We start from the raw sequence: 13804 nt of genomic DNA on the forward strand, positions 1-13804 counted from the left end.
CCCACACCCAGCCTCTGCCCAGCCCCCGCTCCCACTGTGATCCACCTGCACCCACACCCAGCCTCTGCCCAGTCCCCGTGCACCCGCTGCCCTGATCTACACCACGCTGTCCCCTTCGCTCCAGAGTCCCTTTGGCTATCCTATCCCTACTGCCTCACTGTCCCCTCCACTGCACTGTCCCCTTTTCCATGATGTTTCCTCCTCCACTCTGTCCCTCTGCTCCAGTGTTCTCTTGGCCATTCCATCCTCTCCACCATGCTGTCCCCTTCACTGCACGGTCCCCTCCTCTATGCTGTCCCCTCCTCTATGCTGTCCCCTCCTCCATGCTGTCCCCTCCTCTATGCTGTCCCCTCCTCTATGCTGTCCCCTCCTCCATGCTGTTCCCTCCTCTATGCTGTCCCCTCCTCCATGCTGTTCCCTCCTCCATGCTGTCCCATCCTCTGTGATGTCCCCTCCGTGCTGTTCCCTCCTCCATGCTGTCCCATCCTCTGATGTCCCATTCTCCATGCTGTCTCCTCCTCTATGACATCCCCTCCTCCATGCTGTCTCTTCCTCTGCAATGTCCTCTCCCCCGTGCTCCTCTGCACTGTTCCCTCCTCCCTGCTGTCCCTCCCTCTGCGATGTCCCCACCACTGCACCGCTCATCCAAGCCCATCTCCCACCAGCATGTTGCGTGACTTACTCTGTTATTTATTTTTCCATGTTGTTGAGATAAAATTCATTACCCTATGACTCACCCGTCTAAAGTGCACAGTCATTTTTGGTACATTCAGAGTTGTGCAGCCATCACCACAAATTTCGTGACATTTTCATTACTCACAAAGCTGTCTCTTACTCCTGAGCGGCCACCTCCGCCCCCGATCTCCTTCATCCTGCCCCGTAACCCTGGGGAACCACAAACCTATTTTCTGTTTCTGTAGATTTACCTATTTGGGTTATTCGTATAAATGGGATTTCTGTTATTTTTGTGTCTCCCCCACTAGACCATAACTCTTATTCACTGATGCACCCTGAGTGCCTGGCATGTCCTAGCACAGTAGACTTTTACAGAATTTTGTTGCGTTGATCTGATGGGGCACAAATATATATCCACAAAGATTATCCCTGAAGTATTACTTGTAATCATAAAAATTTGAGAAGGGATGGATATCCAGAATTGAGGGATTGGTTAAAAACAATACTCTAGCCATTTAAATAATGACGGAGAAAATCTCCTAATGCTATGCAAAAACATCCCCAGTGTATTAAGTACAAAAATTGTTATCAAATAGTATGTCTCTATTTTACAGCGTTCCTTAAAATGATAGATAACACTTTTGTAAACAGAAATTAAGGCAATAAACATTCTTCTTTATTGTGGTAAAATATACATAACAAAATTCGCCATTTTGACCCTTTCTTAGGGTTTTAATGGCAAAAATTGCAATTACTTTTGCACCAAGCTAATAGATAGGATTTATCCTCTTGTGACTGTCTTATTTCACTTCACATAATATTTTCAAGCTTCCTCCATGCGTAGCATGTGTCAGAATTTCCTTCCTTTTTAAGGCTGAATAATATTCCCTTGTATGTAATTAGGTGTTATTTCAAATAAGGAATTTGCAATAACATTCAAAAGAGTCAAATGCCTAGGAATAAATTTAATCAAGAAGGTGAAAGACATGGATGCTGAAAACTAAAAAACATTGCTGAAAAAATTAAAGACATAATTAAACAGAGAGACATTCCATGTTCATGGGTGGGAAGACCAATACTCCATAAAGTGATCTACAGATGCAATGCAATTGCTGTCAAAACCCCACTGGCCTTTTGGTTTTGCAGAAATGGAAAAGGTGTTCTAAAATTCATATGGAACTGCAGTGGGCCCTAAGTAGCCAAAACAATATTGAAAAACAAAAACAAAGTTGGAAGATTCATACATCCTGATTTCAAAACTTACTACAAGTCAAAACCTTATGGTACTGGCATAAAGATAGATGTATAGACCAATGGAATAAAGTTGAGAGGCCATAAATAAATCCAAACATCTATGGTGAACTGATTATTGACAAGGGGGCCAAGATCATTCAATAAGGAAAGAACAGTCTCTTCAAAGAATGTTCCTGGGGCAACTGGATAACCACGTGCAAAAGAGCAAAGTTGTACCCTGCGATGGTTAACTTCATGTATCTTCTTGGCTAGGCCACATTACCCAGATATTTGGTAAAATACCAGTCTGAATTTTGCTGTGAAGGTATTTTTTTCTTTTTATAATGATAAACTGGCAATTTATAATTGTGCAGATTTATAGAGTGCAAAGTTGTATTATAATCTATGAATGCAGTGTGGAATAATTAAATCAAGCTGGTTAACATATCCGTCACCTCAAATATTTAACATTTTTTGAATAAGAACATTTTAAAGTTACTTTCTTAAAATTTGGAAATGTCCAACACTCTGTTTTTGACTGTATTCACTATGATGTGCAAAGAACTCAAAAAAAGAAGAAACATTCTTCTAGTGTGAGATTTTATACTCTTTGGCCATTCCCCACACCCCCAGCCTCTATAACCACTGTTCTGCTCTCTGATTCTGTAAGTTCAGTTGTTTGAGATTCCACATGTAAGTGAGAACATATGGTATTTGTCTTTCTGGGTCTTAGTTATTTCACTTAGCATAATGTTCTAAAATTCCATCCAATTCTTCACAAGTATCAGAATCTCTTTTGTTTTTAAGGCTGAATAGTATTCTATTGTGTATATATACCACAATTTCTTTATTCATCTGTTAAACGCTTAGATTGATTTCATATCTTAGCTACTGTGAATAATGCTGCAATAAACATGAGACTACAGACATCCCTTCAACAAACTCATTTCAGATGTTTGGGGTAAATACCCAGAAGTGGGATTGCTGGATCATATGGTAATTATATTTGTAGTTTTTTGGAGGAATCTCTGTACTGTTTTCCATAATGGCTGTACCAATTTACGTTCCTACCAGTGGTGTGCAAGGGTTCCCTTTTCTCCACATCCTTGGTAACACTGATCTTTCATCTTCTTGATAAAAGATATTCAGACAAATGAGAAATGATATCTCATTGTGGCTTTAGTTTGCTTTTCTCTAATGACTAGTGATGTTGGTCATTTGTCTTCTTTTGAGAAATGTTTTTAATCACTGAAATGCAAGGATGGTTCAAAATACACAAATTGATAATTGTGATACATCACATTAATAGAATGAAAAAAACCCATATGATCATCTCATTAGATACAGAAAAAGCATTTGATAAAATTCAACATCCTTTTATGATGAAAAAATCAGCAAATTAGATGTAGAAGGAATGTATCCCTTCAAGAGTACCATTGAGTGAAAATGCAAAAAAAAAAAAAAAAAAAAAAAAAGAAAGAAAGAATGTGCCTTAACACAATAAAGGCCATATTTAATGAGAAGCCCACAGCTAACATCATACTCAATGGAGAAAAATTGAAAGCCTTTCCTCTAAGATATGGAACAAGGCAAAGATGCCTACTCTTGCCACTTCTATTAAATATAGTATTGGAAGTCCTTGCCAAAGCAATTAGGCAAGAGAAAGAAAGAAAAGGCATCCAAATAGGAAAAGAAGTGAAATTGTTACTGTTTGCTGGCAACTTTAAATATATATATTTTATTTATTATTATTATTGCTATTATACTTTAGGTTATGGTATACATGGCAGAATGTGAAGGTTTGTTGCATAAGTATACATGCTGTCTCTTATACACATCTAGATGTGTATAAGAGACAGGAAGTGAAATTGTTACTGTTTGCTGGCAACTTTAAATATATATATTTTATTTATTATTATTATTGCTATTATTAGGAGATGGAGTGTCACTCTGTTGCCCAGGCTGGAGTGCAGTGGCACGATCTCAGCTCACTGCAGGCTCCACCTCCCAGGTTCACACCATTCTCCTGCCTCAGCCTCCCGAGTAGCTGGGACTACAGGTGCCCACCACCATGCCTGGCTAATTTTTTGTATTTTTAGTAGAGACAGGGTTTCACCATATTGGCCAGGCTGGTCTTGAACTCCTGATCTGGTGATCCACCTGCCTCGGACTCCCAAAGTGCTGGGATTATAGGTGTGAGCCACCGCACCCGGCTGGCAACCTTATCTTATATGTGGAAAACCCTACAGACTCCACAAAAAAACTGTTAGGACTAATAATGAATATAGTAAAGTTCCAGGACACAAAATCAACACACAAAAATTAGTAGCATTTTTATACACTAACAATACACTATCTGAAAGAAGAAATCAAGAGAATAATCTCATTTACAATAGCTACAAAAAAATACTAAGGAATAATTTTTATCACGGAGCTGAAAAACCTGTGCACTGAAAACTATAAAACACCAATGAAATCAAGAAGACAAATGAAAGATATTCCATGTTCATGGATTGGAAAAATTAATATTGTTAAAATGTCCATACTACCCAAATAAATCTACATGTTTAATGTAATCCCTTTCAAAAGCCCAACATCATTTTATTTATGAAAAGAGAAAAAATCCTCAAATTCATATAGAACCATAAAAACCCACGAATAGCCAAGGCAATCATGAGCAGAAAGGACAAAGCTGGATATACCACACTACCTGATTTTAAACTTTACTACAAAGCTATAGTAATTTTAAAACAGCTTGGAATTGGCAAAAACAAGACAACAGGACACATACCAGTGGAACAGAATAAAGAGCCCAGAAGCGAACCCAGCTAATTTTCAACAAAGGTGCCAAGAAGACAAGGACAGCTTCTTCAATAAATGGTGCTGGGAAATCTGAAATTTTCACATGTCAAAGAATGAAGCTAGACCCTTATCTTACACCATATAAAAAAATCAACTCAGAATGGATTAAAGAGCTAAATATAAGACCAGAAACTCTAAAACTACTAGAAGAAAACTTAGGGGAAAGACTACACAACATTAGTCTGGGTAGTGACTTTTTGGATTTGGCCCCAAAGTGCAGGCAACAGAAATAAATATAGATAAATTGGATTACATCAAACTGAAAAGCTTCTGCATAGCAAAAGGAACAACAGGGTGCAGAGACAACCTATGGATTGGGAGAAAATATTTACAATTCATACATCTGATGGGTTAATATCCAACATATATAAAGAACTCAAAAAGTTAAACAGCAAGAAAACAACAACAACAACAACAAAAATGGGTAAGAGACTGGGTTTGGTGGCTCATGCCTGTAATCCTAACACTTTGGGATGCTGAGGCAGCAGAATAGCTTGAGGCCAGGAGTTTGAGACCAGCCTAGACAACATAATGAAACCTCGTCCCAACGGCAAAAAACCAGGTGTGATGGTGTGTGCCTGTAGTCCCAGCCACTTGGGAGGCAAAGGCAAGAGGATTACTTGAGCCCAGGAGTTTGAGTTTGCAGTAAGCTTTGATCACGCCATTGAATTACAGTCTGGGCAACGGAATGAGACTCTGTCTCTTAAAAAAAAAATGAAAAAGTAAGATTTAAAGACAAAGGGAAAAGGAAAAAATGTGAGTAAGGGAACTGAATATACATTTTCACTAAAGTTTTTAGAGCCATGAATATATTTTTGCACAAACGCTTTTATCATGTGCAATCGTTTTTTTGTAAACGATTTTTTGTAAAGCCAGCAGAGACAGGTTAGAGTGATGTTTTCACCTGAGTATATGACAGAAAAATGTTTGAATCATTATTAGTTTCCTGTACTGGCAGTATTAATCGGGAAGAAAGTGGTTGAATAGAGAATAGTAAGAGCAAGGCCATTTAGTCAGTACTTTCACATAGGGCTTGGTCATTTGCAACAATAAATTTGTTCATTGGCAGGATTTCCCACCAAGTTAGTATAGATTCTATGCTATTTGACAAAAGATAGCAATAATAAAGTTAATTTTTTTTTCTCTTCAGCATTTGCTTTAAGAGAAAAATCCTGAAGCTTGTAGGGATTTCTGATGCCAGGAAACCATGAAACGTGAGAGTATATTTAGCAATCAGGGTGACTTAGCTCATGGTAATTGGCACGTGTATAGTTATAATTTGCATTCTAGTTATTTAAACTGAGATATTCTTGATCAGGCTGAACACACTGTGAGTAGAAGATTGCTTTCCCCGAGAAATAAGATAGAGTCTTTGGAGGATGGCCTTGGTAAACTGGTAGGTCAGCTTCCTCTGGATTTTGGCGATTTCTCTAGTTCTTCCATCATTCCTCAGGGCCCTGGCAATTTTCTGAGTAAGTCACGGGGTTCTGGTTGACTTTTCTTTTTCCCTGAAGGTTTTCCCTAAAGTTTTTCTTTATTTTTCAATATAAATGGAAAGATGTCTTTAGTTTTATCTACCCCTGGATACAAGATGCCATCTTGGCATTACATGGGAATTCGTGAAGGTATTAAAATGGTCAGAGCTTCTTCCTGCTACTATGGTTCTCCAGTTATACACAGGTTCCTCTGTGGGCAACACTTCTTAGCAGATGGAATTTCCTCTGACGTGAGGACAGTGGTTGATGAAAGCCAGGTCATTTTTGTCATCTGGGGAGGACTGAAGATCAGTTGAATGTTACATCAGTACCTCAAAAGCACCTTCAAATGCTTCACCCAGCTTGTCTTGTTCAACACAAGTCATGCTTCCTTGAATGGATGATTCTTCCCATCGGTGTCCAATGTAGCATCCACTGTACAATGTGGATACAACCTTCCCTGTCCTCTGAAACGCATGTCAGCACTACCCTGCTGTGAGTATTTTAAAGATGAGATTAGCATTTAAATCAGTAGACTCTGAGTACAGCTGACGACTCTCCGTGATGTGGGTGGGCCTCATCCAATTAGTGGAAGGCCCTGAGAGAAACAGACTGAGATCCCCAAGTAAGAGGGAATCCGGCTTCCAGACTCCTTGGATTGGAGCTGCCATGTCAACTCTTCTCTGGGTCTCCAGCAGAATTTGGACTTGCCAGCCCCCACAATTGCATGAAATAATTCCTTAAAATAAATAAATCTTTCTCTCTCGTTCTGTTTCTCTAGAGAACTTTGATACAGAGGGTAAGTATTCCTGTTCTCAGATTTTTCAATGGATTTGACATCAAAAGCACCACCACAAAAAGATAAAAAGAGAAACTGGACCTCATCAAAGTTTAAAATTGTGATGCATCAAAAGACATTATAAAGAAAATGAAAAGACAACCTAAAGAATATTTGCAGATCATATATCTGTTGAAGATTTAATATATAAAGAACCCTTTCAACTCAACAACAAATGGACAAACAACCCAATTTAAAAATGAGTAAAGACTTGAATAGACATTTCTCCAAAGAAGATATACACGTGGCCAACAGGCACATGAAAAAGATGGTCCACATCATTTGTTATTAAGGAAATGTAAATCAAAACCATGATGAGATGCCACTTCACACCCACCAGGATGGCTGTAATCAAAAAAATTGGAAAAGAATACGTAGTGAGAGTGTGGAGAAGTCAAAACCCTTGGATTGCTGGCGGGAGTGTAAAACGCCGCAGCTGCTACGGAAAACAGTTGGTGGTTCCTTAAAAAGTTAAACATAGAATTATATGATCCATATGGTCATACCACATACCCTTCTAGGCATATACCCAAGAGAGATGAAAACATATGTCCGTGAACAAACTTCTACACGAATGTTTATGGCAGCATTATTCATAATAGCCCAAAGACAGAAACAATCCAAACGTCCACCCGTGGATGAATGAAGAAATGTATGTGCGGGAACATTCGCCACGTGCCACAGCATCATGAGCCTTGAAAACGTGGTGCAAGGTGAAAACTGGTCACAAAGGTCACGCATTACGTGATTCTGTTTACATGAAACACCCAGAATAGGCCAATTCAGAGAGACAGAAAGCAGATGAGGGATTGCCATGGCTGAGGTGAATAAGTCAGTGGTGATTATTAAAAGGGTGTTTTCTGGGGTGATAAAAACCTTTTGAAACTAGAGAGGTGATGGGTGCACAGCACCATGAATGCAGAAAATGCCTCAGAATCGTACCCTTTAAAACAATTGTTTGTTATATGAATTTCTTTGAAAAAAGAAAAGGGAAGACTGGCCACCCCCACTTCCAGCAGGGCCCAGCTTTCTCCACTGTGCAGGATGTCCTCTCGCCTGCTCACCTTAGCTGGATCTGGGCCAGGCCCCTCACGGTGCCCCCACACCCCTGGCCACACCGAGACCCCGGGATCCAGCCTTCCAGGCTCACTGGTGGGTGACTGCCTTACCCCTGCTCGTGGCAGCGTGGACACAGGCCTGGGTGGCCTGTCGGGCTGTAGCCATGGGCAGCAGCTGCATCAGACCCACCATTTCTAGCAATAGCTCATTCCCAGGCCTCATTCTGAGCCCCTTCAGCCAGATTCCTGCAAGTGCCAGGCCAGGTGCAGAGACAGATGCTGAGCCTCTGGCTACCGCCTGGGGGCTGCTCCCCACCTCTCCCCACCTCTGGCCCCTACACCCCGTTACTTCAGCACCTGAGCCTGATCTCCCATCCTACAGGCCTTCTCTCTGTAGTTCGGGCACCTGCAGAGTCGCTGAGCAGCAGGGCTCGGCCACCGTGGAGTGCTTGGCCCTTCGTTCAGCACGCGAAAGCCGACACACAGCTGGATGCAGGGATACAGCCCGGGGGTCCTTGGGTCCCCGCAGGCTCCCAGGAGGAGGTGGCACAGCAGCCTCCGGGTCTGAGCCTCCTGATGAACGAGTTCTTTTCTGAGGACCTGGGCCAGCAGCTCTCATGGGCGGGCCTTGTTCCCCGACTCCTGCTGACTGCCCTGGGGGGCAGCTGAGTCCTTCCTCGGCCACACTGCTGCCCAGAGCAGGCAGGAGCGAGGTTTCCAGACGGGCAGATGTTGGGTGCACGGGTCATTGCGGGGCTGAGTCCTATGCCCAGCAGGGAGGAGCTCTACTGGGGTTGGGGATGGCTTCCCTGAGGCCCGGCCGCTGGAGTCAGGGCTGCCCCCTTCCCTGCTCTGTTTCCCTCTGCCTTTGTCCTGAGACTGCCTGATTCACCCATAGAGTTAAGGCTCGGTTTGGGTAATTGTCCCCTGAATACTGTTCGTTTAATCAGGACAGGCAGCTCATGTAAGAGCCACAAAGGACACCAAGCAGAATGGAAGGCTGGCTGTGCTGTCCGCTCACCCACAGGAGGTCAGGACACAGCCTCCTGCCCAGCTCAGCTGGCCACTCCACAGGGCCTGGCGCCCCCATGCCCCAGAGGCAGCACTGCACATACTTTTCCTGTGACTTTCAAATCTTTCTTTTTGCACATGAAACCCAACGATTTTTAAGGAAAAACATTCCCTTTGTTCGATTCCCTTTATCAGCCCTTCTCACTGAGCTGGGTGCGTTGGACAAGGAGACTGTCCCTGAGCTGCGGGGGACTTGGTGTTGGATAGTGTTGGCTGGACCTGACCTTGGTGTCACGTCTGCTGAAAGAGACAGGCCGGTGGTGCTCCATTTACACAGACAAGCCCACATGGCCCTTGTCTGTGCTCTGATGAGGAAGAACATGATGATGATGAGGGACAGGGGACGATTTCATGGGTGGATACTCCCCAGGCACCTGAGACATGGTCTGGTCCCAGGAGACCCAGGAGGAGGCACCCAGAGAAGGTCCTCTGGGATGGGTGCCCTCAAGGAGAGACGGGCTGAGACATGGATGATCAAGGCACACTTGGAGCTGGGCAGGGCTGGACGGTGCACAGAGAGGAGTGGGGGCCGCCAGAGGTGGCATCTGGGAAGCTCGTCCTTCAGCAGGCCTTGAGCCAGACTCTGGGGTAGGGACAGTGAGGAAAACCGGCCTCAGCCACATGGGGCTGCAGTCCTGGGGAGGGGAGCTTCTCGGGGCCTGGTGGGCACCACAAGGGAGGTGGGTCCTGTGTGGGGGATGAGGGGAGGCTGCTTTGGTCTTGTGGGGTGGTGGAGCATTGGCCAGGCTGCGGGAAGGGAACCCGTGCGGGGCCTCAGCTCACACCTGCAGCTGGTTTTGCTTTTGGAGAAGATGGTTCCAGGTCCAGTTCTCATAAGGCTCTGCAGATAAATTTAACCACAAATCCGGTTTTTATAACTTGCAAGAAGGTAGGTTTTGGTAACAAACCTTGAGGCGAGTTTATCTGATTGCAGCACCGATGTGTGCAGATACACTTTTCTGATTACTTTGCGACCCCTCCAGTGAACACAAGCTAATCAACTGCAAAAGAGGGTGAAGTCTGCTTTTTCTAAACTTATTTATGATGCAGTCACACAAGGCAAAGCATGAGGCGGCGGCCGTGCTGGGACAGTGACGCTGCAGAGTCCCAGCAGCCGTGGTTTTCGCAGGTGGTTAAGTTGGGCTGTCCGCGGCACCCAGGGGGCCACAGGCCTGACATCCTGGCTTTTGTGTCTCAAATGCAGTGGCCTCGTGGTCTATGCGGACGGACCCCTGAACTTGGACCGCAAGGCAGAAGACATGTCCGAGCTGTTCCGGCCCTTCCACACGTTGCTGCGGAAAATAAGGTGGGGATAGAGATAGAGGAGATGGGGGAGGGGGGGGGACAGGAGGGCCACGGGTGGGCGCTGAAGTCATGTTTAGCTGCTGCCTCCAGGTCCTCCTCCTCTCTGCGAGGAAGGATGGGCCGGTTAATATTCCTGGTGAGCGGGGTGGGGGTCACAAACGACCCATGGGGGTCACAGTGTCCTGGCTTTCGCCCCTGCCTGGGCATTGCATGGGGTGGGCGCTCTCTTGGGCTGAGCTGGGGGAGTGAACCTCACACTTCCTGACATAGTGCAGCAACAGCTAACTATCCCCACTGTCCCCACCGTCCCCACTGTCCCCATTGTCCCCACCGTCCCCAAAGCGCTCGCTTCTGTTGGAGTCATGGTGCTCTACCTATGCCTTTTGTCTTTAGTTACTGGTTTACGTCTGTGTCCACGTGGGGGACCCCCCCTTTAAAAACATGATGCCTTCCCTTCATATGGGCCAAGGGCTTTGCTGGGTGGCCTGAGCCGACAGAACCCAGCTGTGGCTTCCTGGAGGGATGGGGGCCACATGAAGCCCATGGCCACATGTCCTCCACGTGCCACCCTGGCTCTGTGGCCTGGGACAGCTCGGTATTTCCTACTACAGCCCCTGATCACTGCAACCAGGTTTCCTTCGGGGACCCAGAAGCCTAGAACTCTGCCCCATGAGGGCCAGAGGTCCTGTGAGTCCAGACAGTGGAAAGTGACCCCATGGGCTATGGGCTGCCTGTCACCCTTGCAGATGGGGTTGTGAGCTCTTGGGGCCTTGGCAGGTGGTCCTTGGTGTCAGTGGGCTGAGGGGCAGGGGTGCTTGGTTCAGTCCATGTTTCATCTGGGAGATGGCTGTCGTTGCTTCCCTCCTGCTTGGGGGGGATGGGAACTCTGGACCTGGAGGTTGCAGTCCCATCCTTCCTCGAGTGACATGGGGGAGACCACAGCAAGGAGAGGCACAGACGCCACCTAGACTGGGAAGGCACATGCGCCCCCCCCACCCCACATATGGGGGTCTTACAGGAAAGGTGGTGCAGGCACTGGGCCGTGGCTGGAGAATGAGCCTCCTGGGCAATGTGAGGCCGGAAGGGGGCCCAGGCCACGCAGGAGCGGAGTGGACGTCCTGGGAGCATATCCGCCCTTGGCCTACATGGGCAATAGAGAGGGAGGTGAAGCTGAACGGGCTGGAGGCAGAATGCTGTCAAGGGGTTAGTGCTGGGATTACAGGCGGACCACCACGCCCAGCTAATTAAAAAATTGTTTTGTAAAGATGGGGTCTCGCCGTGTTGCCCAGGCTGGTCTTGAACTCCTAGGCTTAAGTTTTCCTCCCGCCTTGGTCTTCTTAAAGGGTTGGGATTACAGGTGTGAGTCACCTCACCTTGCGGAAAGCTGTGTGGGTAGAACGTGACTCTGCTGCCCACCCTGGGGCCCTGATGTGGGGAACCTCACCCATGGGTGGGCAGCTGGGACCCAGGTGTGCACCCACAGGCTGGCCCTGCCGCCCCGACAGAACTGCTGCTTGTGCCCCCTGCCCACCCATGGAGAACAGCGAGAGTCCACGGATGAACCTGCACCTCCTCCAGTGTCAGGGTTTGAGGACTTACCTGTTACTGTCCACGTGGCCTGACGTTGACAGAGCTTCAGAAACTGCTAACTTCAGCTGAGGATCACGTGCCACCCTGGAAGAGGAAAGCCGGAAAGAGGTGTCCGAGTAGAGCCCTTAAAAAGAACCTGCGGTCTGTTGTAAAATAATTGGCAAAAAATATGAAATTTTTAGAGTGGATATTTTAATATAGGCAATATGTAGGAAATATAGGCAGACACAACCAGGCAACTTCATGTCTTTTTAAAAGCTGGGCAGAACTACTGCTTTGGGAGAGATAGGATGCCCAGGCTGTGGTGGCCAGTTCTCCAGCTGCAGCAACTACAGAAAATCTGCTGGATACATTTGAAAGATCCTGTTTTTTTTTTTTGAGACGGAGTCTCGCTCTGTCGCCCAGGCTGGAGTGCAGTGGCGCCATCTCGGCTCACTGCAAGCTCCACCTCCCGGGTTTACGCCATTCTCCTGCCTCAGCCTCCCGAGTAGCTGAGACTACAGGCGCCTGCCACCACGCCCGGCTAATATTTTCTATTTTTAGTAGAGACGGGGTTTCACTGTGTTAACCAGAATGGTCTTGAACTCCTGACCTCGTGATCCACCTGCCTCGGCCTCCCAAAGTGCTGTGATTACAGGTGTGAGCCACCGCACCCAGCTGTTTTTTTTGAGACGGAGTCTCGCTGTTTCCCAGGCTGGAGTGTAGTGGTGTGATCTCAGCTCACTGCAGTCTCCGCCTCCGGGTTCAAGAGATTCTTCTGCCTCAGCCTCCTGAGTAGCTGGGATTACAGATGTGTGCCACCATGCCTGGCTAATTTTTATATTTTTATTTTATTTATTTATTTATTTTTAAGATTTTTAGTAGAGACAGGGTTTCACCATGTTGGTCAGGCTGGTCTTGAACCCCTGACCTCATGATCCGCCCACCTCGGCCTCCCAAAGTGCTGGGATTACAGGTGTGAGCCACCGTGCCCAGCCAAAAGATCATGCTTTTAAAGGTACCTGAACTATGGAAGTGAGGACTGGGTGAACTAAGACCCCAGGGAAGGGAGCCTTTTAAGGTGAGCTGCAGTCTACTTGGCTGTTTTTCCCCAGGGAAGATTTGATGATTCCAGGCTCATCCAGGGCCCAGGCTTCCCAGGCAGAGAAGCTCTGCTGGAGAAAGAACATCTAATCACAAGGGCTGGTGGAACAGTCTGGCAGCTTCGGGGCATTCAAGCAGCACGCCTGCCAGTCCTGGAGAAGCAGGAAATACAGGCAGAAAGCCCCCTGACAACAGGCTTCCTGCAGTTCCCAGGTGCTTAGGAACAAAAGCATGCCTTGAGGCCAGGTGCAGTGGCTCACGCCTGTAATCCCGGCACTTTGGGAGGCCCAGATGGGTGGATCACCTGAGGTCAGGAGTGTGAGACCAGCCTGACCAACATGGTGAAACCCTGTCTCTACTAAAAATATAAAATTTAGCGGGGTGTGGTGGTGGACACCTGTAATCCCAGCTATTTGGGAGGCTGAGTCAGGAGAATCACTTGAACCCGGGAGGCGGAGGTTGCAGTGAGCCGAGATTGCGCCACTGTACTCCAGCCTGGGTGACAGAGCAAAACTCCATCTCAGGCCGGGCGCGGTGGCTCAAGCCTGTAATCCCAGCACTTTGGGAGGCCGAGACGGGTGGATCACGAGGTCAGGAGATCGAGACCATCCCTG

General features: G+C 46.4%; 1 protein-coding gene across 3 annotated transcripts in view; it reads left to right on the forward strand.

Moving 5' to 3' along the window:
- Positions 1 to 13804, forward strand: part of ZFYVE28 (zinc finger, FYVE domain containing 28) — a 111162-nt gene that overhangs the window by 36876 nt on the left and 60482 nt on the right. For all 3 annotated transcript variants that reach the window (XM_011970852.1, XM_011970854.1, XM_011970853.1), the window contains one exon: positions 10417 to 10518. In XM_011970852.1, coding sequence (XP_011826242.1) covers positions 10417 to 10518 — 102 coding nt within the window. The remainder of the gene's footprint in view (positions 1 to 10416; positions 10519 to 13804) is intronic.

Source organism: Mandrillus leucophaeus, unplaced genomic scaffold (assembly GCF_000951045.1).
Source record: "Mandrillus leucophaeus isolate KB7577 unplaced genomic scaffold, Mleu.le_1.0 Scaffold98, whole genome shotgun sequence".
Lineage (NCBI taxonomy): Eukaryota > Metazoa > Chordata > Mammalia > Primates > Cercopithecidae > Mandrillus > Mandrillus leucophaeus.